The 25,507-nt window shown below is 37.0% G+C and overlaps 1 protein-coding gene across 1 annotated transcript in view; it reads right to left on the bottom strand.

The window, feature by feature from the left end:
• CNTN4 (contactin 4) overlaps positions 1–24,565 on the bottom strand; it is a 460,587-nt gene extending 436,022 nt beyond the window's left edge. Inside the window, exon 1 of the mRNA XM_032592345.1 lies at positions 24,426–24,565. Coding sequence (XP_032448236.1) covers positions 24,426–24,480 — 55 coding nt within the window. The 5' untranslated portion in view covers positions 24,481–24,565. The remainder of the gene's footprint in view (positions 1–24,425) is intronic.
• Positions 24,566–25,507: the final 942 nt, after the last annotated feature.

The following is a 25,507-nucleotide window of genomic DNA, read 5'->3' as shown; positions in this document are numbered from 1 at the left end:
ACACATAAAATCAAGGAAGGGGTGGTGGCCTCACTGCACTTCAAATGCCATATTTAAAAAATATGTATGTGAATATGTACACATACACACACATACCCTAAATTCAATTTAAACTGGTAACACGGAATTGAAATTGGTTCCTAAAAATTCCAATCCTTGGTGATTAGAATGCTGAGAGGCAAACAGAGTTTGCTTTGATTTTTTTCCCTCTTTCCTCTTTAAAGCATTTCCTCCCTTAAAATAAGCTAGAAGACTTCCTGTATAATAAGGGTAAGATGATTCAGAGTGTGCAATTGTACTTGCTAATACCACTGCAGTTTACAGAGTGTGTAACTACTCAGAGCTCCTAACACTGCCAACTGGGCTCAGTGATAGGACTAGAAAGGTTGTTCGGTGACACAGCAAGTAAAAATTAAAATCGGAGGAGCAATCATGTTTGATACTGGGAGTCACTAAAGGGAGCCGGAAGAGAAGCAATAAGAAGCTGCCAGGCTTGAAGCACCCGCTGAATTCAGAGTATGTGGCAACCTCAAAATAGCCTGGTAAGGGAAGGCTGTAAAAGAGAATTACAAAAATCAATTCTTGAGGCAACCAAAGCATGAATAAAAATTTCAGCAGCTGCCTGATTAGAACTGATGGATGCAAAAAAGTTCATTAGGTAGGGGAAGGGGAGAAAAAAGTGACACGCTGGAAAGCTTTCCTCCTCCATGTAGGTTGTTCAAATGTGTTCACTTTCCATAGTACTTTTCAAGTCACGGGGTTAGATGGGGACCAAGAATGGCGGTTTTAAGGGACTGGTGAACACTGTCAAGTCATTCTCTGACACTTCAAGCTTGATAAAGTCCGATTTTCTCTTTGGTGACCCTTTGATATATGTGCATCTATACACTGGGGAATGGTTCAGATTAAGTCTGTACTGTGTTTACACTTTTCCAGGTACTCAGCGCCACATCTCAGATGTTGTCTTTCATGTCTTCAGGCTGTTGATTCTTTCTTTTACACCTTTCCAGGGAAACAGCTGGGAGGCAGTCACCAGATACACCATGTTGTTAGAGTCCTATGCTGAAGTTATACAAAATTATGACTCATGAGCCCTATGTCAGGATAGAAATGCCTTGGTATTTTTATGACTTTTTACTATGGCTCTCTCACTCAAACATAAGGTGCTCCCAGCCAAAGACTCTTTAAACCTCCCAAGATTTCCTTCAAACTGTTATTACTGAACCTAGAAGGCACATTACAGATTCAGAAGAGGCACTGTCCCATCCCTTGCAACACAGTATTGTGGTCTTTATTGAATTTATAACAAAGTATTGCTTTGCTGTAATTTTTACAACAATCTCTGCAATGTTAGCTCTGGAACTGGTAAGAAAGAAGATTAGTGGAGTACCATTAGCTGCAAAAGAATGCAGACTGCCTTGTAAATGCCTTGGAAATGACAGTAGCTGCCTAGAATAGCAGCAAAGCATTTGCAAACTAAGCTTCCAGGTGACCTGGTCTTTTATCCCTTTAACACTACAAAGTTCAAGATATTTTGTTCACTGAGTTCCCTAAACAAACAATTTTTGAATGCATATTGGCTACAGTGCAAGTGAGATAACCTCCGATAAGAAGATATTATCAGAAACGTTTTCACTTAACATTTAACTATGTCCTGTACATAGTGCCAAAAAATGGTATGACTGGGATTCAGATACACACTCAATTCACTGTAGATTCAGCATCCAATCTTTCCAAAAAACCTCAGTAAATACCATTTATGAAATAAAATTATATCTACAAGATGGTCTTTCAGTTTTGGGGGATAAGTCAGTACTGAATAGAGATAAAAATCAAGGGGTTTTCAAATCCTGCTTCCACTAGCAGCATGATATAGGGTAAAGAGTTGAACTTTTCTAGGTTTCCTTAACTGGAAAATAGACATAATCAAAGAATCTACCTTGCTGGGTTGGTGTGTAGATTAAATGAATGTGTGTGTGTGCGCGCGTGCACGCGTGTGTGTATAAGTACATATATATAACTTGCTTCTTTCCCACAACCAAGAAAACACACCACAAATGATTGCTGTTGCTAATTTTATTATAATAATTATATTATAATTACAGAATACCTTTATCTTCGTGAAAAAAATAGAATTTGGAGGACAACAAACGTCCACTTTACAAGTCTATTAAAATTAAATAAATAAGCTCAATATGTAAGCTGTAATTTGTTTAGTAAATTAATTTGTATGTAAATCAACGTGGGCATTATATATAATTTAATATGCTTCTCTCCAAGGAAATAAGTAAATCAGGATGGTTATAAGGTCTTTTTAAACATTTAATCCTATCTACCACCAAACTGCAGGATCCTTAAAATATTATCACTAAGTAAAATATGTCAGCATATGCGTTCATTTATTTCTTTTAATTCTACCTTCACATGAAGGTAAATACTATAGTCCTATTTTTTATTAAAAACATGTAGACTGTGACAATGATGTCATGTCATAAACTCATAGAAGAGAAAATCATGACAGCTTCATTTTAAAATCCAGTATTAATGCAATGCCACCTACCTAAAATAGCTGATGATAAATAATTCTCATGGTTTCTACAGTCAGCCTTCCACTAAATGCTGAGACTCTGTGTAGACCAGCTTTGAGAAAATGTTGTATCTGCCTGCTTGAAATGACATAAATCTACTGTTATAGTTTAAAAGAGCAGAACTACCTAAAAACAGCCATGGAAGCTCACTTTGCGTCCATGGACCGACCATATGCCAGCTAGGATGGGGGCCATGGCACTTTTTCCCAGTAGAAGCTGAATGCAAGATCAGCTTATTAGGCAAGCAGGGGCTTTATACTCCATACAAAGGGTAGTATCACATCTCATAGAGCCAAAAGGTCTCTACGTGCTGGAGCCAGTATTCTAGAACTCCTACAAAGAGCAGGCCAAGAGTCAATCATTCTACTTAGTCTTTCCTGACAAGGTAGACCACTGGAGGGAAGGAACCCTTGACAGGAACACAGAACCACTCTAGGCACAATGCAATCAGGCTAGGACATATTTTTTGGTGGGACGAAAAGGATTAGGGGAACTTTGCCTTCTCTTTTCTTTGTTGCTCTTGACCTATGTAAGTTTTCCAATAAATCCTGTTCTCTAGTCCATGCTGTGTGACATTGTGAAATTTGTCCTAGTGTCTACACGATAGACATAGATTCAAATAGAACCTGCTATAGAAACTAGGAACAAAACCATCTTTAAAATGCCAAAACCAAATCATTTTACTATAAAACTTATTGGTATCTGATATAAATAGAAAGAATGCATCAGAAACACTTAAATTATGTAATATTGGCAGATGTTTTGAAGGAGCTAATTAAAAATATGCCAATGAGGGGCGCCTGGGTGGCGCAGTCGGTTAAGCGTCCGACTTCAGCCAGGTCACGATCTTGCGGTCCGTGAGTTCGAGCCCCGCGTCGGGCTCTGGGCTGATGGCTCGGAGCCTGGAGCCTGTTTCCGATTCTGTGTCTCCCTCTCTCTCTGCCCCTCCCCTGTTCATGCTCTGTCTCTCTCTGTCCCCAAAATAAATAAAAAACGTTGAAAAAAAATTAAAAAAAAAATATGCCAATGAAATCATAAGACAAGCAAAGAAAGTGAAGTGTCACCATGAAGAGATGTACTATTCTGCTAAAATCTAACTTAGATCACATCTCAAGTTCTATACGCAAACTGGTTAAACGCTGGTCACACGCTCCATGTGAGAAGGAACTGTGACTAATGAGATAAATACTTTTTTCTTTAAAAATCCTGTAATTTTTTGTGGGTTCCTGGGTGGCTCAATTGGTTAAGTGTCCGACTTCAGTTCAGGTCATGATCTCACAGTTTGTGGGTTCGAGCCCCAATTTGGGCTTGGTTCTGACAGCTCAGAGCTTGGAGCCTGCTTCGGATTCTGTGTCTGAGGCTTCTCTCTGCCCCTCCCCTGCTTGTGCTCTGTCTCTCTCTGTCTCAAAAATAAATAAAAATGTTAAAATTTCTTTTAAAAATTCCTTTATTTTTCCAATTACTATCAGATATCAATTGTTTCCACTAACAGACTGAGTTGAGAGGTAAGAAATATGTAAAATTTATCATATTTATCTTTGAAAATGACTAAGAAAACCTACTCTAAATCCACAACTATATACTTACACAATTACACAGAAACACACACGTACACCATTCTTTATCCATCTAATAATAAAGAATTCTGAAAGCTCCACCCTTATATCCTGATCCAGCAGATATTCCAAGGCAAATAATCCTCTACCAAATTATCTATTTATGAGGAGCAAGTAATTTGCATGTTTTCCTGGAATGGGATGGGCATGTATGTACCTTGAGCACAGTACTGGTCTAAAGGGTCTTGATGAGTAATGCTTCAAATTTTCAAAAGAAAACAGTTTCTCAAGAACTTTGTTCAAACTTACTCCAATAAAATGTAGTTCTCCAATAAAATGCGAGATTAAGAATCATTAACTATGTAAGCAATGTGATTATATTATGCTCCCCAAATAATCTCCCCCTTACAGATATTTATCTTGATTATGTGCCAATGGATATTCAAGCAGCCCAATTTGCATGCTGTTCCCAAAATAAGTCAAGGTCTTCCACGTACTATATTCTTGAAGTACACAATAATGAAATTATCTGAAAACATCTATTTATGTAAAAATAATGTACTTCTTGCCAGATTACAATATTTATTGAAATATGTGACTTTATTTAAATACAAGTATAAATGTTTGGACTGACCAGGGCATCACAGGAAATGAATATGTGGGACTACTTCAGGTAGTGATGATAATATTGACACAGTTTCTATTTTTCTTGCTCATACCAGATGGTTAAGCTTTATCAAATACTTTTAGCTATATGGCAAGACTAGATCTAAGTACTCAATTCAGAAGTAGATGAAAAAAATACAAAAGGCCACATAATTTACTCCTTAAAATATTTTCAGCACATCTGGGTCTACACTGAAGCAGAACATTCTTATGGGATCTTCACCTGCCCATCTAAAATATGACATGTTCCTTTCTATTAAAAATACCTAATCCAGACTATAATCAAATAAAAATTTGTCATCATATGAACTTACAAGTCAATAACCATTGCCTGATCATTTCATGAGCCACAAACTCAAATTTCAATTCAATTCTGCTACTAATAACTAAGGATGAATTCTACCTAAGCCTCAGTATGCTCATCTGTTAAACAGGGATGATCTCAATATATCTACTTATCAGGATAATTGTGAAGATTATGGGGGCAGATTCATTAAGCTGAGGTTGTGTCATATAGAAGGTGCTAAATGAACAAGTAAATATTATTGAGAGTTTCATTGTCAAGAAATATGTGAATGCATATGGCATTCCACTATCATGCCATTTACCTATTAGTTATTGTTCTCCATACTACTAGTCGATAACAACTGAAACATAAAATTAAATCAAACAAAGTTGTGAATTCTACTGTGCTTGGTACATCAAATGGATATTACCACACATTTACGAAGTGTACAGACCAAACATCTGTTATTCTTCTTATTGTATATAGTATACTTGTGCAGGTATGTCCAACATATGACCTCAGAGAATAGTGAATGGGTACCGTATATGCTCAAATTAGGACTTGTAAAGGAAAGAAATCTGTTTAAAGATATCCAAATTCAAATTCAGACTTCCCATTCAGACAGTGATTCTCTCTTCAATACACAGTTCTCCAATTATAACTACTCAATACAATTCAACAAATACTAGAATAAATGTGGACTAAGCATCTATTCTGATGTGCTCAAAATATATTTCCTAATATATGTGTGAACATTTCTAAGGCTATGAAAACCTTAAAACCAAACAATTGATGTGCTACCAATTTATAAATGGACTACTCCAGAGAATGATTAAACCAATTCTCTCCTTAGTTTTAGAGAAGTTCAAACACATATTTGGAATGATATTTGCATATTCATAACTTTTCTTCTTTAATAGGAATGATATAAACCATAAAGACAGGTTAAACAAAGCTTTGGAAGATAATCACGTTTTCTGATCTGCCAGTACCTTATTAATTGTTCTGAAGGAAAGCCAGGATGACCAGAAGTCAAGACCCAGCTAAGAACCTTCAATCACTGCCTCTCATCCCCTACTGAAATAAAGAACCAGACTACTACAGAAGGCATTCAATGCTTAACTTTTCTCCACCTACCCTACATGACAGTCCAACTGGGATCTTGTTTTTCTTTGTTTACCTCTTAGAAATATGCACCTCATTCTCTTTTTCAGTCTCAGAATGGTTTTACTTGCTGTGTTAAAATTCACAAACCTATTCATATTCAAAAGGAAGCTACAATGCAATCAATCCACACACTCCTAAGGGAATCCTCATCTCCCTGACACTGTTAAATGCCTCTCTACACTATAGCACTTGACCTCTATCTCTTTAAGGGCCCTCATCAGCTAATAATATACTTAATTGTTCATTTATTTAAAAAAATGTAATCAAACATCTACAAAGTTCCAGGCAACATGACCACAGAATATAGCAATGAACTCCACAGGGGCATTTTCTCTTTATGTGGCACTTAGTTTACTTGGGAGACACATAGGTAAAGTATTATAAACTGAAAAAAGAGCAATTAACAATTATAAACTATAATAAGCATTGCAACTGTAATTGTAAATTGTGTTAAGCATTGTAGTGAACAAACAGGGTTAGAAAACAATGGAGGATGCTCTTCACAAAGAGCCATGAGGCAACTTTTGAGGTGATAAATTCATTATTTTGCTTGTGGTGATGGCTTCCCAATTGTATATGCACATCAAATGTGCCATATTGTACATTTTGAAGTGTGGAATTTGTTACATGTCAATTATATTTTGATAAATTAAAACAAAAAGAACATGGTAGAAAGGTTCTACTTTAGTTTCATCAGGGAAAGCTTCTCTGATGGAGAGGTATTTAAGTGGAAATCCAAAGGATATGCCAATCATAGAAAAACAAGGGAAAAGATCATTCAAGACAGAGTGACGATCGGGCGAGGCCCTTGGGCAGGAAGAGAATGAGATGTGTTAGAAAAGGAAAGAAGATTAGAATTTCTTTTCTTTTTTAATATTTATATTTTAGAGAGAGAGAGAGAGAGAGAGAGAGAGAGAGAGAGAGAGTGAGTGGGGAGGGGCAGAGAGAGAGTGGGGACGGGCAGGGGGAGAGGGGGACATAGAATCCGAAGCAGATTCCAGGCTCTTAGCTGTCAGCACAGAGCCTGACAGAGCTTGAAACCACAAACCGTGAGATCATGACCTGAGCTGAAGTTGGCTGCTTAACCGACTGAGCCACCCACGTGCCCCAAGAAGATTAAAATTTCTAATGAGCTAGGGAGAGAGTTGCATGAGATGGAGTTGGAGAAGAAGGCAGGGACATTTATGTAAGACATTATACGTTGTGAAAAGTCCTTTAAATTTTATTCCATGTGCAAGAGCAAGCCACACAAAGTTAAGAAATATGATATGATAGGTTTCTGTTTTTAAATGATTGCCTTGGCTGTTACATCAAGAATGGAAGAGATTAAGACAAGGAAGAGGCCAGTTAGAAGTGTTACGTGTCATCTCAGTAAGAAATGATGAGAGTTTGGCCTAAAATGGAAGCAGAGGCAATGAAGAAAAGTAGATCGTGGTGGTTTTAAATAAACCACTTCTCTTTCGCACTTTCCTTTCAAAATATGTAACTTAATTCCCTTCCCTGAAGAGGGGCCAGGTCATAGTGACTCACTTTAACAAACAGAATATGGTAGAAATGACATTCTATCACAATGGCCTGCAACAAGGCACTGTGGCTTCCTTTTGCTTCCTCTCTGGGCCAGCTGCTCTTGGAGGAAACAAGGGCACGTGCCAAGAGGATACACAAGCAGCCCCTTCGGGAGCTCCATGCAGTGAGGAACAGAGGCCACCCACCATCTGCCAGCATGAACTTGCCAGCCATGTATGTGATTGTGCCAACCTGAAAGTACATCTTCCATCCCCAGTCAAACCCCCAGACACCGTAGCTCCAGGTAACATCTGACTGCAACTTGCTGAGGGACCTTGAGTCAGAAACACCCAGATAAGCTGCTCCTAAATTCCTGATGATCAAAACACAACACAACAAATTGCATGAGACAATAAATGTTCACTACTGCTTAATGGAGGGGGGAAAAGTTAAGAATGACACTAGCATTCTTCTAACGCATCCATAATCCAGATATTATCTTTGTGGAGGGAAGAGATGGCTTACATAGTCCTATGTAAGGAGAAACTATACTCAAAAACACAGTTAAAACACCGGAATTATTATAATAATAGCAGTAGATGGCTAAAAACAGAAAGAAGACTGCGCTTTAAACAGATCAGTGAACACAAAAGCACTTCAAAGAATATTAAAGATAAGACACTGAAACCAAGGAAACGCACAAGTCATGTTTATAAGAGCCAACTGGGCTTCCTCAGACTTTAAGAATGGTTTCTACGTTAAATGCCACACAACTAATGCCACAACTACTCAGCACTCTCAAAATAAAATGTGCTTAAAGGACCTCTAGTCTTAACAATATTCTATGCCATTCCCTGTGAGCTCCATTCACAGGGAAGTCTGGCTCCGTCATGTCACTCATTGTGTGATATTCTCCACAGGTAAGTAAGAAGACTGCCTATCTTATAAAGCCTTTGAATGCCATTAAATTGAATCATCAAGGTAGTGGTACTGTTACACGTCTGAGCCCACAAATGATTTATACAAACTTTTACATAGTACATGGGGTAACAAATCCAACAGATTTTCCATATATGAGAAATAATGAAGAAAATATGATCACACATATAAATATGATTTATCTGAATCAATATGGCCAGGATGCACTGGATGCATCATGTTGGGGCATTACAACATTCACTGTGGGGAGCTGGAAGATGTCATCGTTCTGCATTAGCATTTCTTAAAATGAGGGATGCACAACACCGGTATGGGAGGTAATTTTTAGATCATAGAGAGACAAGGCATTAAATAACACTGACTCACTTAAGAATAAATTCACTCCTTTCTTGATTAATTCCCTTTGAATTTTTCTGATTAAAGAAGAAAGTCTCAGTTGATGCCAGCATATCTTAAAAACCTGTCTACTATATGACAGTCTTATTTTTGTGGGAAAATATCAGGACTCAGAATTAGAGTATTCTGAGGACAATTCAGGCTTTTGGGTTTTTTTTTTTTTTGATGTTTTTAAGAGTGTCTTTTTTAAAAGTATTATTGACAAATAATTGACATATAATATTGTATTCATTTAAGGTGTTTAACATGATGTGATATATGTATATATTGCAAAATGGTTACCGCAGTAAGTGGTGATTACTTAACATTTATTCCCACAGTTACATTTTTTTCAAAAGTGATTTTTTAAAAAACTTTTTTCGTTTAATGTTTTATTTATTTTTGAGAAAGAGAGAATGAGAGAGAGAGAGAGAGAGAGAGAGAGAGAGAATGAGCTAGGGAGGGGCAGAGAGAGAGGGGGGGACACAGAATCTGAAGGAGGATCCAGGCTCTGAGCTGTCAGCACAGAGCCTGACATGGGGCTGGAACTCACCAACTCTGAGATCATGACCTGAGCCGAAGTCAAGACGCTTAACCAACTGAGCCACCCAGGCGCCCCTCAAAAGTGACCTCAAATTACTGAACAAAACATATCTTTATGTATTTACTTTTTTCTCTTTTACTGAACTGGTAATCAATTTAGATAATATGAAATCATAAACAATTATGCAGTGCAGTTGACTGACAATTTCCTCTTCTCTTTCCTTATCTTTACTGGAATAAGATGGAACAAGTTGATAAAATCATAAAGGGAAAGCAAGAAATTTAGAGCATCCGCTTCAAATATGGCTATGTTACTAGTTAAGCATTATATTAAAACCAAGTTTTTTGTACAAATATCACACCACTGGGGAGAAAACCATTCCAAATAGGATGTCCAAAAGTTGTGAAGAGTAAAAAGAGGAGAGGATTCATTCTCACTTGACAATTTTTACATTGCATAGATCACTTGTGTGCAACTCACGTTTGCTACTCTCATCAGCAGTTCATAACTTCTCAGTAAAATTCTTTGGAGTATATCACATCAAGTCCTGACAAAAACTGTTGACCCAGACAAGTACTATTGAATTTTTGTTATTTACTCTTTTGCTCTGAAAAGTAAATTTATTTATTTATTTATTTATTTATTTTTCTTTAAATTGTTATAATTCCTGGGGGGAAGGTAGTATTTTATTCTATGGACAAGATTTTGAGTGAATTTCACTCTATCTTCTAAAAGGAGCACAGAAGAAGATAGCACATACAAAGTACATACCACATTCGAATATTTGAATGCATTAGCTTAGTTTTAAACAAATAAATTATAACTTCACTAATTTCAAATCAGAGGGAGGTGAACAGTTGGGAATTTGAAAGAGTGCTTAAAGACAACTTCATTTGTTTTACATTTGTATTCTAAGGTAAGATATAATTAGAATAAAAAAGCAAAGGAAGATAGGAGGAGGAAAGAACATACCCAGCTTATGTCAGAGGGAGAGATAATGTATATTACCATAAGGAGTGGAGGGAAAACCAAGATGGCAACTCAAAAGAAAAGAAAATGGGGGAAAGATTCCTCCTTGGAAAGAAAGCAGAGATCACTATACTGTGGCTACATCCAAAAATAAAGCAAATTTGGGAAGTAACATCTGCACAGTTTAATTTGGTCTTGTCCATCATAATGTATCCTGTCAATAACTGAGGAGGAAGCTTATGAAGGGGGGTTATGCACAGGACACTATGAAACCAAGAGTGCTGCTCTAGAAGGAACCTGGTAAAGACTGAGGATGATGATGACCAGGACAGAGTGGGAGGAAAATATCTGCTACTGGTGAAGCCATACCTCATGACTTTCATCCACTTCCTTACTCTGATTTCTCCCTCTTATAATGCAGAGGTGATGATATTAGCCACATTAGGCCTACTTTGAACCCAATATTATTTATATAATGTATTCAAAGCATTTAGATGAGAAGGAAGAGGATAGTAATTATTGGTGTTATTATTACTATTATAAAGCAATGTAGGACTCTATTTCATGTTGCAATGGTAAGAAATAGGGCAAATCAGGTAAAGTAATAATGATTAACAGTAATGATAATGTTAGATGAATGATACAGTATTCTCTTTAATTTCTAAAATTGTCTAATTCAAATATTAGCAGATTGGCCAATAGACTGGGTAAAAAAATGCCTATATACATTTGTGCCTATATTGCTATATAAAGAACAAAATAGAGATTTATCCTTAAAATATAATCACATAAGAGAAAAAGTCATCAATCTTGTTTTCTTCCTCCATCCCTACCTATGAATAAGGTCATGACCTGCCCCCTTTTTTGTCAACTTCAGAACAAAACTAAACACCATCACTTTCCCTACTTAGTTTTATCAATGATAGGCCAGAAGGCATGCCTGACTTCAGCATTCTCTTCCTGTTACACTCCTACTACAGTCTTTCTTCTTTATTCATACTATGTAATTCAAAACCCATTGAATATAAAGTAAATGCAAGTGTTTTGGATACATTGGGATTCAGTGGGAAAAAGGAAGAAGATCATGCTTCTTTGTTATTAATAAATGATTTCAACAGACATTATTATCATACCCTGATTATAGGTCAGTCACTGTTCTAAATATTTTAAGCCTCCTTTGTTAGAGAATTAACCAAGTTCATCAAGCAATTCAGTAACCACACTTAAGACAGATTGTGAACCCAGATTTCTCTCAGCCCCAGGACCATGGTCTTATCCACTGTAGGCTGTACCAAAGCAATGTCTTAAGAAAGTGTTAACAGTATGGTTCATTGGGAACACTGTATTTTGCCTGGAGTTCTCACTTAAATCTCTCAGGACATGTTAGTTTGAAACAAATTGTTTCCGCACACAAGATTATAAACTCCTTAAATCCATGGACCAAACAACAAATATCCTGGTATGCCCAACATCTATCAGTACACACAAGATAGTACATGCTTAGTAATTTGTTATTACATAGGGTAATAAATTGATAAATAAAACATAGGTAAATATTTTCAAAAGAACCAAAAGATCTAACATTAACAATCTAATCTCTTCTCCAAATTTATTTGCCACTGTCTCAAAAGACTACAGGGTATTATTAGCCAAGTTACCTAAAACTACTATCACAGGTGGGAAAACAGCTGACAGAGGCAATCACAAATTTCTAAAACACTCTTAATAATAAAATTCCATGCCCATTTACATAAAGTATAGACATGTTTTGATGTGACAAAAACACAGCTATTAAGATCAAGTCCAACTGGGAAAAATTACTATTTTGTTAAAATAGTAAATAAAAGTCGATCAAACATTCCCAATATTTCATCTTTGCTCTGAGAGCAGTGAGACATGTGAACGTGGGCAAATGAATTTATCTTTTGGCTCTTTGGTTTTCTCACCTGCCCAAAAAGAAAGGGACTGGATAACAGCACATCTCTGAAAATATGTGAATCTCTGACTGCTGAAGTAGTGTATTTGCTACAATGGTATGTTAGGTCAACTACTAGACTCATCTTCAAAGCTCCTTAGAAAAGAGCAACGCTTTCTTCTGCATCTCAAATTTATCCTGACTTATTCTGACACTTGTTTCCACATCAACAAGCGGAATGCGTCTCTAGGTGTGTTAATTCCTTTCTGGTATCGATGTCACTTAAATGGAAGCAAATAGTTGACACCAGGGAGTTTATATTGATTTTTATCTCTTTTAACTTAAGTAGTTCAAATAACATTGCTGCGTTCATACCTTTCAAATAATCTATTTAACTTCAAACATTCTTCAGATACTTTGTATCTGAATATACATTTTTTTTACATATGTATAAAGTCTTACTGAAACACAGCCACACTTACATGTATTGTGTGTGGTTACTTTAGTACTCAAAGGGCAGACTTGAGTAGTTACAACAGAGACTGTATGGTCTCCCAAACCTAAAGTATTTACTATGTAGCCTTTTGAAGAAAAAGGTTGGGACACCTGACTGAAAAGAAACCTGAGACAACTTCTAGAGTAGCCAGTCCAGTAAAAAGAGAATGCAAATCACACAGGTAATTTTAAATTTGTTAGGAGCCACATTTTTAAAAATTCAACTTATTTAAATCAAAAAGGAAACAAAAAAAATAGTTCTCCTATTTCTCCTCTTTCTGTCTTCAAAAAGACAGAAAACTTTTTTGTATCAAAAAAGTTTTTTCTATCAAAACTATTTACAAAGCTTTGGCTTGGGACATAATCCTCAGGTAGGTGGAAGTTTAATCACAAACTCAGTGTAGATTTTTAAGTTTTGTATAGACAGGCAGTATAGACAGGCAGTTTTGTATAGACAGGCAGTAAATAAAGAGATGTTCTGCTTCCTAGAAATGCCAACATTGGACAAAATTGATGACAACGCTCATCCTGCTTCCTCAAGATCACTCACACACAGTTGGTCTCTTTCCACCTACATTAGCGCCCCTCTCTTGTTCAGGGAAGAAGCCAGTATCACAGAGTCATCTCACCTATGAGATGTATGTTTGTTTGTTTTTTTCTCTTATTACAGAATCTACACTTTGGGTGTGGGCTAGAATGAAACCTCCAATGTCCATAAACACACACTAGGAGGTACCTTAATAGAGCAGTGGAAGACAGACTGGGATTAAAATTTGGGAAGCGTGGATTCTGATTATGCCACTAATTATCTCTGTGTCTTTGGCAAAACCAGTTCACTTGCCTAAAATAAGGGAGTCGGGAAAGGTCCACAATCCCGTAATCCTGTTCATCATGTATATGGGAAGTTGGCCCTGAGTAAGGCTGACATCCTGAAAACAAGACAGGCTCTCTCAATAAAATGGAATGTTTAATAAGATATCAAAAATATTTAGTTTTCTTCTCAGGGTTTTTTTTTTTTATTAAGATATAACTCACATGCAATACAATCCACCCTTTTATAATGTACAATTAAATGGCATAACGATCTGAGTATTTGTTTTCCCCTCAAATTCCCATATTGAAATCCAGCCCTGTGATGACATTAGGAGGTAGGGGCTTTGGGAGGTGATTAGGTCATGAGGACAGAACTCTCATGAATGGAATGAATGCCTTGACAAAACAGATTCTAAAGAGATCCTTTGCACCTTCCATCATATCATGAGGACACAGAAAGAAGTTGACAATCTGCCATGTGGAAGAAGACCTTTTTTCAACAGAACATAAGGAAGCTGGAAACTTGATCTTGGACTTCTAGCCCACAGAAACTGTGAGCAAAAAATCTCTGTTGCTTATAAGCCACCAAATCTGTGGTTACTGCAGCCTTAACTTAAAACAAGTAGTTTTACAGTATATTCATAAGGTTGTGCGGTCATCACTACATAGTTCCAGAGTATCTTCAACATCCTGAAAGAAACAATATACCCAACAGCAGTCATTTGCTGTCCTCTCCTATGTCCCCCTCTGGGCAACCCTAATCTACTTTCTGTCTCTATAAGATTTCCATGTTTTGTATAATTTATACAAACGAATTCATAAAAAATATGGGCTTTTTTGTCTGGCTTCTCTCACTTAGAATATTTCAAAAGTTGGGGTGCCTGGGTGGCTTAATCAGTTAAGCATCTGACTCTTGATTTCAGCTCAGGTCATGATCTCCGAGTTCATAAGTTAGAACCCACATCAGGCTCTGTGCTGTGTTAAGTGTAGAGCCTGCTTGGGATTCTCTCTCTTCCTCTCTCCTTTGCCCTATCCTGCCTGGGTGTGCTCTCTCTCTCTCTCTCTCTCTCTCTCTCTCTCAAAATAAATAAATCATCTTTTAAAAACATTTAAAAAAGAATATTTCAAAAGTTTATCCCTGTTGGAGTATCAGTACTCCATTCCTTTTTATGGCTGAATAATACTCCACCAATAAAACTCCACATTTTGTTCATCCATTTATCAACTAATGGGTTGTTCCCACTTTTTGACTATTATGAATAATATGGCTATATACATTTCTGCACACATTACTTCTATTCGGGTCAGTGTGCTTTGCTGATTTTTCTGTTAGAAATTCTGCTTTTCAAAGACTCCTCTGGTCTTGAATACTTCACTGTTTTTGCTGGATAGAAGACTTTGACATTCTTTCTTCTATAAAGGCACCTCAGAGGTACTGTGATAAACAAAGCATTTACCCCATTCTTTGAGTCCAAAGTTTATAAACTTTACATTTTGTACCTCTCCCCTCTGCACCTGTTCCCAGTCAACTTCCCCTCAGGCTCAGGGTTACCAGCATGGGGTTTCTACTTCTACAAAGACAGAAAGAGAAGGGAATTCTCCTCAGCTACAATTTTAAACTAAGGATTAATAGGTTAGTTCCTATACCTTCTATGGCCCTGCTATTCAATAAAAGTATAATGTGAGCCACATTATATATAATTAACATTTTTCTACCACCTACATTAAAATAAAAACAAACTGGCAAATTAATGTTTTGTTTAGCCCAATGCATTCATTTCAACATGTAATTCGTATAAGAACGACTAGAGGTATTTTATATGCTTTCTTTGTATTAGGTTTCCAACATCCCACGGCAAACACGGAAAGAAGGTGATGTGAAGGTGCAGGCAGAGATTTAAGTGATGCATCTATAAGACAAGGAATGCCAAGGACTGCTGCCAAAACCAGAAGGCAGGAAGAGTCAAGGAAGGATTCTTCCCCAGAACCTACAGGGTGAGTGTGGCCCTGCCAACATTTGACTTCAGACTTCCAGCCTCAAGACCCATAAGAGAGTAAATTTCTATTGTTTTAAGCCACTTTGTGGTAATTTGCTTCAGCTGCCCTAGGAAAGAAACTACTACAGATTTGGGAACTGTTTGGACTACTCACACGTCAAGTGCTCAATAGCTAACTGTGGCTGGCTTCAGCACAAATTTAAAAGCTTTAGAGGGGGTCGGTCTTCTGTGGCCTTTTTCCAAACCTTGCTGCAGAAAAGAGAACCCTGGACACACATCTCAATTCATATCTGAAGGGGTGAGCTATATCCCATGGAATTATTTCTTTCCAAAACAAAATGATATGTTTTCTTCCTTAAGGGAAAGGATTCTGGATTACTCTAAGAAGACCAAACAACCTGACAATCCACTAGGGGTTTGCAAAATATCTTCCTCTATCTCTCTAAGCACATAAATCATACATTATTTGTACATTATATATGTACATTATTGTTTACCAAAAAGATGAGTCATTATACTGTATTTGTAGCCTCAAGGGACATTTTTCTTTTATTTTCTGCTTTCCCAAGATTCTACCCATAGTGCTATTTCCCTTCAAAATTAAAGAACAACATCTTTTCTGAATTCATTACACCATAAAACAGATAAAGAGCACAGGACAGTATCACCTGGTAGTGGTTCACAGGCAGTGAAACAAGGTTAGGCAGAAAAATTTAATTATTTCAATACTCAGGACACCTCTTCAGCATAAAAAGCCCTTACTTTGTATTAGCAGGTATTCAGTAAGGTGCTCTGAAAACCAGACTGAGTGAAAAGAGAGCATATATACCAGGGGGAAAAGTAGGCCACCAGGTTATGCATCACAAAGCTTAGATTCTAGCTTTGCCATCAATGCCAGGCATATAACCTTGAGCAGGTCACTTACCACTCAGATTCCCACATGTAAAATTGGGATAATGACAATTTCTGCCTTACCTGCCTCTGAAAGCATTAAGTGTGGTTCTCAAGCACTCAAAAGCATCAGAATCTTATAGATCGCTTGTTAAAACAAACACTGAGGGGCTCATTTCCACAAATTCTGATTCTGTAGGTCTGGGCTTGGGCCCAGGAATCTACATTTCTACTACATTACTAGGTGATGCTGATGCTGCTGGTACATGGACTGCATTCGAGAAGTAGTGTTTCATAGTATTTTACAAGATGGTGAGCTCCATAGGACAAGGACTAGGTGTCATTAGATATCATACCATCACAGTTAACAGCCCAGGCTTTGGAGCTGGATAGACTCAAATTCAAATACTGCTTTGCTTCCTTAGTCAGGACATGTAACCCCTCATCTAGGAAATGGGTTATTGTCAGGTTAAATGGAATACTGCACTCAAGAATGTGATACTATATCTGGCACAGACATGCTCGATAAATTTTCACTCATTATTCTTGTAGTTGCCACCAGCCCCTAATAGGCTTGCTAAACAGACTGTTCAGCAAATATTTCATAGTTAACAAGCAATAAACAGATTAAGGGTAGTATTAAAACAGTGCGGGGCAATATCCTCATCAAACTCTGTTTATCATATGGATGAGGTATCTGGTTGACATCAACAATGGGAGTTTAGGGGGAGAGAAGAATAGAAGGGTATGGCACAGCACACAGTCTTTACACTGGCACATTCCATCACAGTTCATTAGGGGCTTTTATGTGCACCTTTCTTTGTCTTAGTTGTTGTTGTTATTGTTATTGTTGTTCTGTAAAATTTATTTTAGAAATCTTTCATCATTTTGAGCCATCAGATCCTTCTCTCTTTAGAAACCTCATCTCTTTGCAACTTGATAATTTCTGGAGGCCCCATCACAAAAACCTTCCCAGCACTTTCCCAGGGCCAGTTCCCCAGATATATGGCTCCAACTGGCAACTGTTCTAGGTGCCTTCCCTCTAGGAGGTAGACTCTAAATGTTGTGGCTGCTGTACACGCAAATGGATGCCCACAGGTTTGTTGCTGCTGGTGATGATGTTAATAATGACATTAACAGCAACTAACACTTTGTCTAGGTGACTTAGATAACTTCCTAAGTGCCTTTAAACATACAGATTTAATCAATTTAGGTATTCATTTTTCATAGGTATTCTTCATTATTATTATTATAACCCCCATTTTAAAGATGAGGTCATGTTGCAAAAAGGTGAAGGAAGGGCAACAAATGAGCTATAAACTCTGCTATGCAATCTTCAACCACTGAAGAAGGCCAGACACCAGTGTGCTAAGAAGCTGATACTGGTATCATCATGGTCATTGTCATCATCATCATGACCACCAGGGCCAAGAGGACAGGGACTATGTTTCACTTAGAACTACATTCTTAGACAACAGTGCGATGCTTCGCGCTGGCAGATCCTCAAATGTGTGTTCAATCAGTCAATGAACAGTAGCTCACAAGGAATCGTGCTAAGTATCAGACAATGTGTTAAGCACGAAGAACATATACATGATCTCAATCCTCATAAACTAAATGAGGGAAATATACTTATTCTGTCCATTTTATAGATGGCGGGGTCACCAAAGACTTAGGGAGATAGAATCGCTAGATTACACAGCTTTTAAACAACAGACCTATCTATTTTATCTCAAAGCCCCATGCTCTTAACTACCAGCACTGTTGGGTCTCCAGGTCACATTTCTGACAAGGTTGGAATTGCCAGAGGCTATCCTTTTACCTGCTATCCTCAAGCTCTAGGCTTAATTCCACATTTCTACAGAAAATTGTTGCACAAGCTGATATGAAATGCATGGTTATATTTAGATTTTCAACTGTTTTTTCCCTTCTTCCTAATATGTTTCATTCAACAGAATTTCTTTCTTTCTTTTTTTCTTTTCTTTTGTTTTTGTAGATACATGTCCTAGACTCTATCAGTAAGAGAATTTTATATAGTTAAGACATTCAGCTTGGCTGAGCATATCTAATGAAGCCATTAATGACTTTGCTTCCAGAGCGGTCTAAAATTGAATATTTCTAAGAACTTTTGGGTTGTATGATGCTACTATATGTCCATGCCTATGGGGATATAAAGCTGTTGCCAGTTTCTCTATTTACCTCAACATCTTCATTACTCATTTTTATTATCCCACCATGAAATGTACTTAAATACTTAAAATGATATTCAAAAGGAGTTTTCCACTTGCTATTTATTATTTTCTGGGCATAGTTCTTCCCATTCCTTTCCTGAATTTTCATCACTAGAGTCACTGCATTTTAATGTAGTTATTAGCTCTTTTCTTGGTAAATCTTTCTACTGCTTTGGCTTCATTTAATGGCCATGGTTAGAAGACAGCACAGAGGAAACAGGAAATCCATTCTTTGGCTTCAGTCAGCATGACTATAAATGCATTGGCAAACCAGATTCTTAGAAAAAGAAGCAATAAAATAACAGGTTGCTACAAGACTATGCTTTGCAGTAGCTATATGGAAACTGAGACTTACTCAACTGTTTTTTTTTTTTATCATCATTGAATACTTGTAGCTTTTGCAAAAGCAGAGGCAGTACTAGGTTTAATTTCTATCTAGAACTGTTAACTATTTGAATGTTGCCCATTATTCTGTTTATTCTGTAAAAAAAAATATGAGAATATGAAGAACTCAAATTTTGTACCTGGCTGCACTGTGAGCATAAGCTCTGAAACTAACTTCAGTGTGCTCTCCATTCTGGTGAGACAATATGGGCATTATGAAGAAGGGAAGATGTTTTAGGGATGATCCTCAACTTTGTTGGAATGTTCTGATTATGTGGAAAGATGATGTTAACTGAGTTCAACATCAACAAATACTGGAAGTTCCTAATGTGTATTTGTGTTCTCTTACCGTGGAATAAGCCAAAACCATAGACAGTCTACTTTTGTCTTACTGATAAGACATTTCCTGAGCCTAACATCCCTTCTGAAGACCACTGAACATTCTCTCCAAGGACTCTGATTGCAGGTATTGGCCATTTTATTGTCATCGATTCAAGCGACATGAATGTGATTAAACTATTCAACCCAGGGCTCCTCCTTCCTCCACATTTTGTGAACACTTACCAATCCTAGAATAGGTCTCTCCTGAATTATACAGGACCTTTACTCCACTACCTATCCCCAGATGCAGCTGTGACAACAGCATGGATTTTGTGAGCAAGTCAATAAAATGTTTGCATTTGGAACGGATGTACTTTCTCAAAAGGAGATAATTGCTGAAATTGCTAAACTGCACCACAGAGATGGGAACAAACTTAGCCTCCCTGGAACCAAGATCAACTGAGAATACATCAAACATGCATTTTTTTTTTCATGCATTCACACAGGGTATTGAAATGTCTTCACACCTCTTGCTGCACATGAACAAATAAATGGACCAGCCATTTTACTCTTTCTTTCAAACTCTGCCAACGTGAACAGAATCAGTAACACATGGTAAGGCACAGGACATATGTAAGATTTCTTATTAGTTGAATAAAATTTGAAGCTTAGCTCTAATGCTCTCAGAATCTCTATGCTTCTCAAACCTTGTGTAGAGCTAAAAACAAAAACTTTTGAGTTGAAAAGGACTTTAGGGACCACCTGTTTAACAGCCTCATTGTACAGAGGTATAAAGTGAATCCCAGAGAGGCACGTATGACCTGCCCAGCATCTGGCTAATAATGCAACTACTTAACAGTAAGAAGAATAAAAGAGATGGTCAATAGTGGAACTATCTGGTTCCAGGACCTAGATATTACTTAAGATGTATCTATATAAAGGCATATTATATTTACTCATATCAGTACTTGTACACATATACATATATGGATATATATCATAGTCAACACTTCAATAATCTGTCAAAGCTATGTTTCCTATCTGGTTTCTTCCCAATTATTGACATGACCAATATTACCCTACTGCTCTATTAATTGGTGTGTGCATATTTTTGGTTTGGGTTCCCTCAAAAGCAGAGCCTGAGGGAAGGATTTGGAGAGAGGAGGAAACATTTATTTGGGAGATGATCCCAGGGAGCAGGAGAGAAGCAGGGAAAATTAGAAGAAACTACTGTGGGCATCTGGGATTCAGTCTTTCTGAGGACTTCTAAGAAACTGTGTAGAATGTGCCTAATAACTGTCCTTCCAAATGACAGGTGGCCGCAGTATTTGTTACTGTTCCTCATACTTCATTGGTTAAGGAATGTACCAGAGGAAAGAGTTACCTATGTGTATGCTCGTGCTCGCTCTCTCTCTCTCTCTCTCTCTCTCTCACAAATGGCCAGTATGCAGCATTCATTTATTTGAAATATATTTATTTATTCATTGAATGGCACTGTTCACTAGGCATTTTGAAGATGCTGGGGATATAGCAGTGGTCTAAAAACAAACAGAAATATCTGCCTTAATAAAGTTTCATTCTAGTGTGGAAAGACATTTAGTATAAAGACAAATAAAATATGCAGATATTCATACATGTATAAGAATTCTAGAAAAAAATAAAATAATAAGAGAGGTATAAAGTATTGGTGAAAGAAAATAGTTATTTTCCTTTATATTAATTTGTGTATTGTCATCAAGAAAGGCCTCACCAATTAAGTGATATTTAATAAGGTTAGAGGGAAAGTGACAGGGACATTTAGAGCATGAACATTCTTGGCAAAAGGAAGAGTTATTAGTACAGAGATCCCAACATGTAGTGTACTCGGCAAAGTGTATAATAACAAAGAAAAACCAAGTGGTTGAAATAAACTTTGCAAACGGGAGACCATTTGGTTGGTTTCATGCAGCCTTTTATTTTAAAAATTAATGTGAATGGGTTGGCAATATTAAAACATTAGGAGATTTATGCATAAAAGTCTTGAAGAACTAGAAGACCTAGCATGAAGGACTAGAGCCAGGCACTGGTTTGTAATTTAATAGGATATGTTTTCTCTCGTTTTCCACAATTACCAACATCTTCTATTACATGTAGGAGTCACTATCCCTTGAAGAATGTTTCACTCACATGTTCGCTTCCTTGTTCTTTCAGGTAGCAGAGTTTTGTGATCCCTAGTTTAAATTCATTAAGAGGCAGAATAATTAAAACCAATTTTGCAGGGACTAGATTTTCAGACTGCTGGCATCAGTAGTCCTTCCTTCCTTCTTATCTTAATTCCTTCCTTCCTTCCTCTCTCCAGTCCTTCCTACTTTAATTCCTTCCTGCCTTCCTACCTTAATTCCTTCCTTCCTTTCTTCCTAAGTAATCTCCACACACAACATGAGGCTTGAACTCACAACCCTGAGATCAAGAGTCACATGCTCTACTGAGCCAGGCAAGCACCCCTCTTCTTAAAAAAAATTATTTTCAGAGACTAAGTGTAGCATTTAGCAAAAGAGGAGAACATTTCCACTGTACCATAAATTACTAATTATTAATTGCTAATTAAGTAATTACTAGTCCTCTCGAGGTATATCTCTTATAGAAGACTGCTTATTCATTTGGATCTTCTTTCTTATGGAACAGAAACATTTGAGATTTACTAATTATGGTAAACATAATAGGCATAAATATTTTCCTTGCCAAAAACTTACCATGAAAGCTGTAACTAAGTACAGAAAAGGAAAAGGATGAGAAGCTAAAGCAGTTAAAGAAAGCTGTTCAAAATTCAGTGTCAAGTGCTATATAAATTAACGAAATCAAGACAAATAGCAAGAAAACAAAAACATTAATTAAAGCTTGACTTTACCTACATTGAAGGAGGCATATGGTAAGAGAATATTAATGCCATGTGAAAGAGTTCACAAAAAAGGCTCACAAAAACAATCAATATACTGATGCCCTACAAAAAGCTAAGTGAAGAAAAAAGATACAGGTACACATCTTCAGTGAGAAGTCCAAGTTTTTCAAAACACAACTGAGGAGATTAATGTCTTCCTCAATTTTCAACTCTTTAATTTCTTGACATCTACTCAGCACAGTGGGTTAAATAAGCACATTGCTGTAGTCAAATACTGCAACATCAATTCACTGCTTTCAGCTTCAAAGAATACATTCATCCCAGAGTCATTAGAAGTTAAAGCCAGAATGACTCAGTTGAGGCCTTTTTAGGAGGGTCAAAGTCCATAAAAAAGACTAGAGAAAAGCAACTGAGGCACAGAGTCTGATGTACTTTGCTGGGATGACATGATTTAGGCTCTGACCAGATGAGGAAGAGAAGTGATAAAGCTAAAACAGATGGCTAGATGGCAAAATGTCCAAAATCAGGGAATGGTGAGGATGTTTGCAAAGGCAAGAGGTTCAGGATTTAAAGGCAGGGGATTACTTATGAGTGAAGGAGAGTTCGTGTTTAAAAAAACACAGTAAAAATGAAACCCCAAATTTCAAGAATACATTTGCAAGCATGAACTGGACAAATCAACAATATAGCTAAAATACTGTATGTTATAATAATCAAAACTATGGATTCTAGAGTTTGTCTGTTTGAGTCAGAAACTTAACAGTTTCACCACTTACTGGCTTGGTGACCTTGGGTAAGTTTCTTAACTTCTTGCCAATTCAGTAATAATAATAAAAATAGACATGCGAGTACAAATAAACAGTTATTACTTGTTAGCGGTCATGGTGGAATGAGATGAGCTAAAGTACAAGAGTTTAGCATAGTGTCTGGCATGGAGTAAGTGACCTATACATTTTAGTATTACTGTTACTACCTTTAATTATGTAACAGTTGCAATTAATCTGTTCTATCAAGCTTTCAGTCTATATAGCTATAGAACTCAGCTAATACAGCTTTAGGGGAGCAGTAATTGTGTCCTACTTGCTCCGGATTATATTCTCAGACACTAGAACAAAGCTGGGTCTTTGCAAGGTACTCAGTACCATTATTTGAATGAATTCGTGGATCTGAGTAATGGTGAACCAAAAGTCTTAAATGCAAATATATTCAGGTGTCCCTCTGAAAGGCCTGGAAAGATGCCCACCATGCCAACCTGAAAACTCTCAGTGCATGTTGGACTTAGGTTCCATCAACATATGAATTATGTATGTCGGCTGGTAGGCTCATACCTTCCAGAAAATGGAGAAAGCAATAAATAGTATGTTTGAACTCTTTAAAGTCCTTATCTACTAGTTGACCATGGGCATATGGTAAAAAAATCTCCTGTCTTCTTACTTTCCAGCTCCTGCTAACAATAGGTATATCGAAATGAAAGAGAGGATGAAAAAATGGAGTAATATTAACAAAGACACTGAAAGAGCTACCCAAATAAACTTCTATCTGCAGACATCAAAGGAGGTAAGGCTCTAGACTATGTTATCAGTTTTATTGCCCAATATCTCTGTGCAATTGAGCAGTGGGATGAGCAAAAATAACAACTTTCTAACTAAATAATGGCTCAAAGGACTCTAAAAGGACCAGATAGACAGGTGGAAACATCAGTGTCTAGCTTTGGATACAACACCATGAAAAGAGCCACTAAAAGACCATCAGGCAAGCAGATTCAACAGTGTCAGCAAATGCTAGTCATTGTAGCACGCACTCTTACAATTTTATCATGGCCATCGAAAGCGAAGGCCCACTTTTGAATTAGTGTGAAATACAGTAGCATTTTTAAATCAAAAAGTTTTTAAATGACACTCTACCTGCAAGGCACAACATGAATGATTGCAGTACCAGCAGTTCCCATGGCAACCTCATCTTCAGTTTCTGAGGTCAAAGGAGTTTCAAGTCCAGTATCAAATGAATAGAATCGCTGCTTCTTTTAAGTTTTGTTCAACCTTTAATCTGTGGGAAAGAAGAAACATCACAATGAGATTTGCAGATACTTCTTTTTGTGGTCTCTGCAAATTTGTCTTTATCTGAAAACAAATAAAATTCACTTGTGGAAAAGTACTATTAAAGAAAAGTATGTTAAATTATGGATATGAAACAAATAAGCTTCCTTTCCTTTTCTTCCAAATAATATTTGGACAGGGATGAGCTGACGTGTCCCTGTGGCTACTGAGTGAAAACAAGAATAGTTCTGATTAGATGTGAAACAATCCAAAGGCAGGGGAATGAACTATGTTTCTTTACAAGGTCCTATCTAGTCCCTTATTCTCCAGTCCCTGTTCTTCTTTATTTTCGAAATTAATAATATGCTAAAAAAGTCAGCATGAAGAGTTCAGCTGTCAGTGAACAAGAGAGGGTTAACACTGCTGGACCATGAGGAAAAATTCCCAAGGTTTGGAATGGAATTACATGTGGGAAAATTATAACTACTCTAGCAATTTAAACATTTTTTTCCTTATGTTCTATGTTTCATCTCTAAAATGCAGTAAAATGTGCAGCTCTTGTGCCTACCAAAAAAAAAAAAATCCTACCAACTATGAGTAGCTGGCAATGAGGTTCTTTTGGACAAATACTGAACATGATTTACAACAGTGATTCTTCCATTATCCAGGAATATTAAATTAGGATAACTCTGTAGTAAAGAAAGGCTCCTTGTTCTGCATTCCAAAGGCTACAAATTAAGTAAGTATGAGTGAAGCAGGTGGGCAAACATGGGCATTCTGGAGAACACAGCCATGTCCTGTATGAAGCTGGAGGGTATTCCTTAGCTCAAGCTAATGGCTAACATATGGTGCACAGAACCAGGGTGGCAGGACCTTTTCAAAGTAAATTTGCAAATATTATTGTATTTTGAAAAATCTCCCAAGTTTTAACGTTTATATATTTTTGAAAG

Source organism: Lynx canadensis, chromosome A2 (assembly GCF_007474595.2).
Source record: "Lynx canadensis isolate LIC74 chromosome A2, mLynCan4.pri.v2, whole genome shotgun sequence".
Taxonomy (NCBI): domain Eukaryota; kingdom Metazoa; phylum Chordata; class Mammalia; order Carnivora; family Felidae; genus Lynx; species Lynx canadensis.
This window is presented reverse-complemented; position numbering and strand designations above follow the sequence as displayed.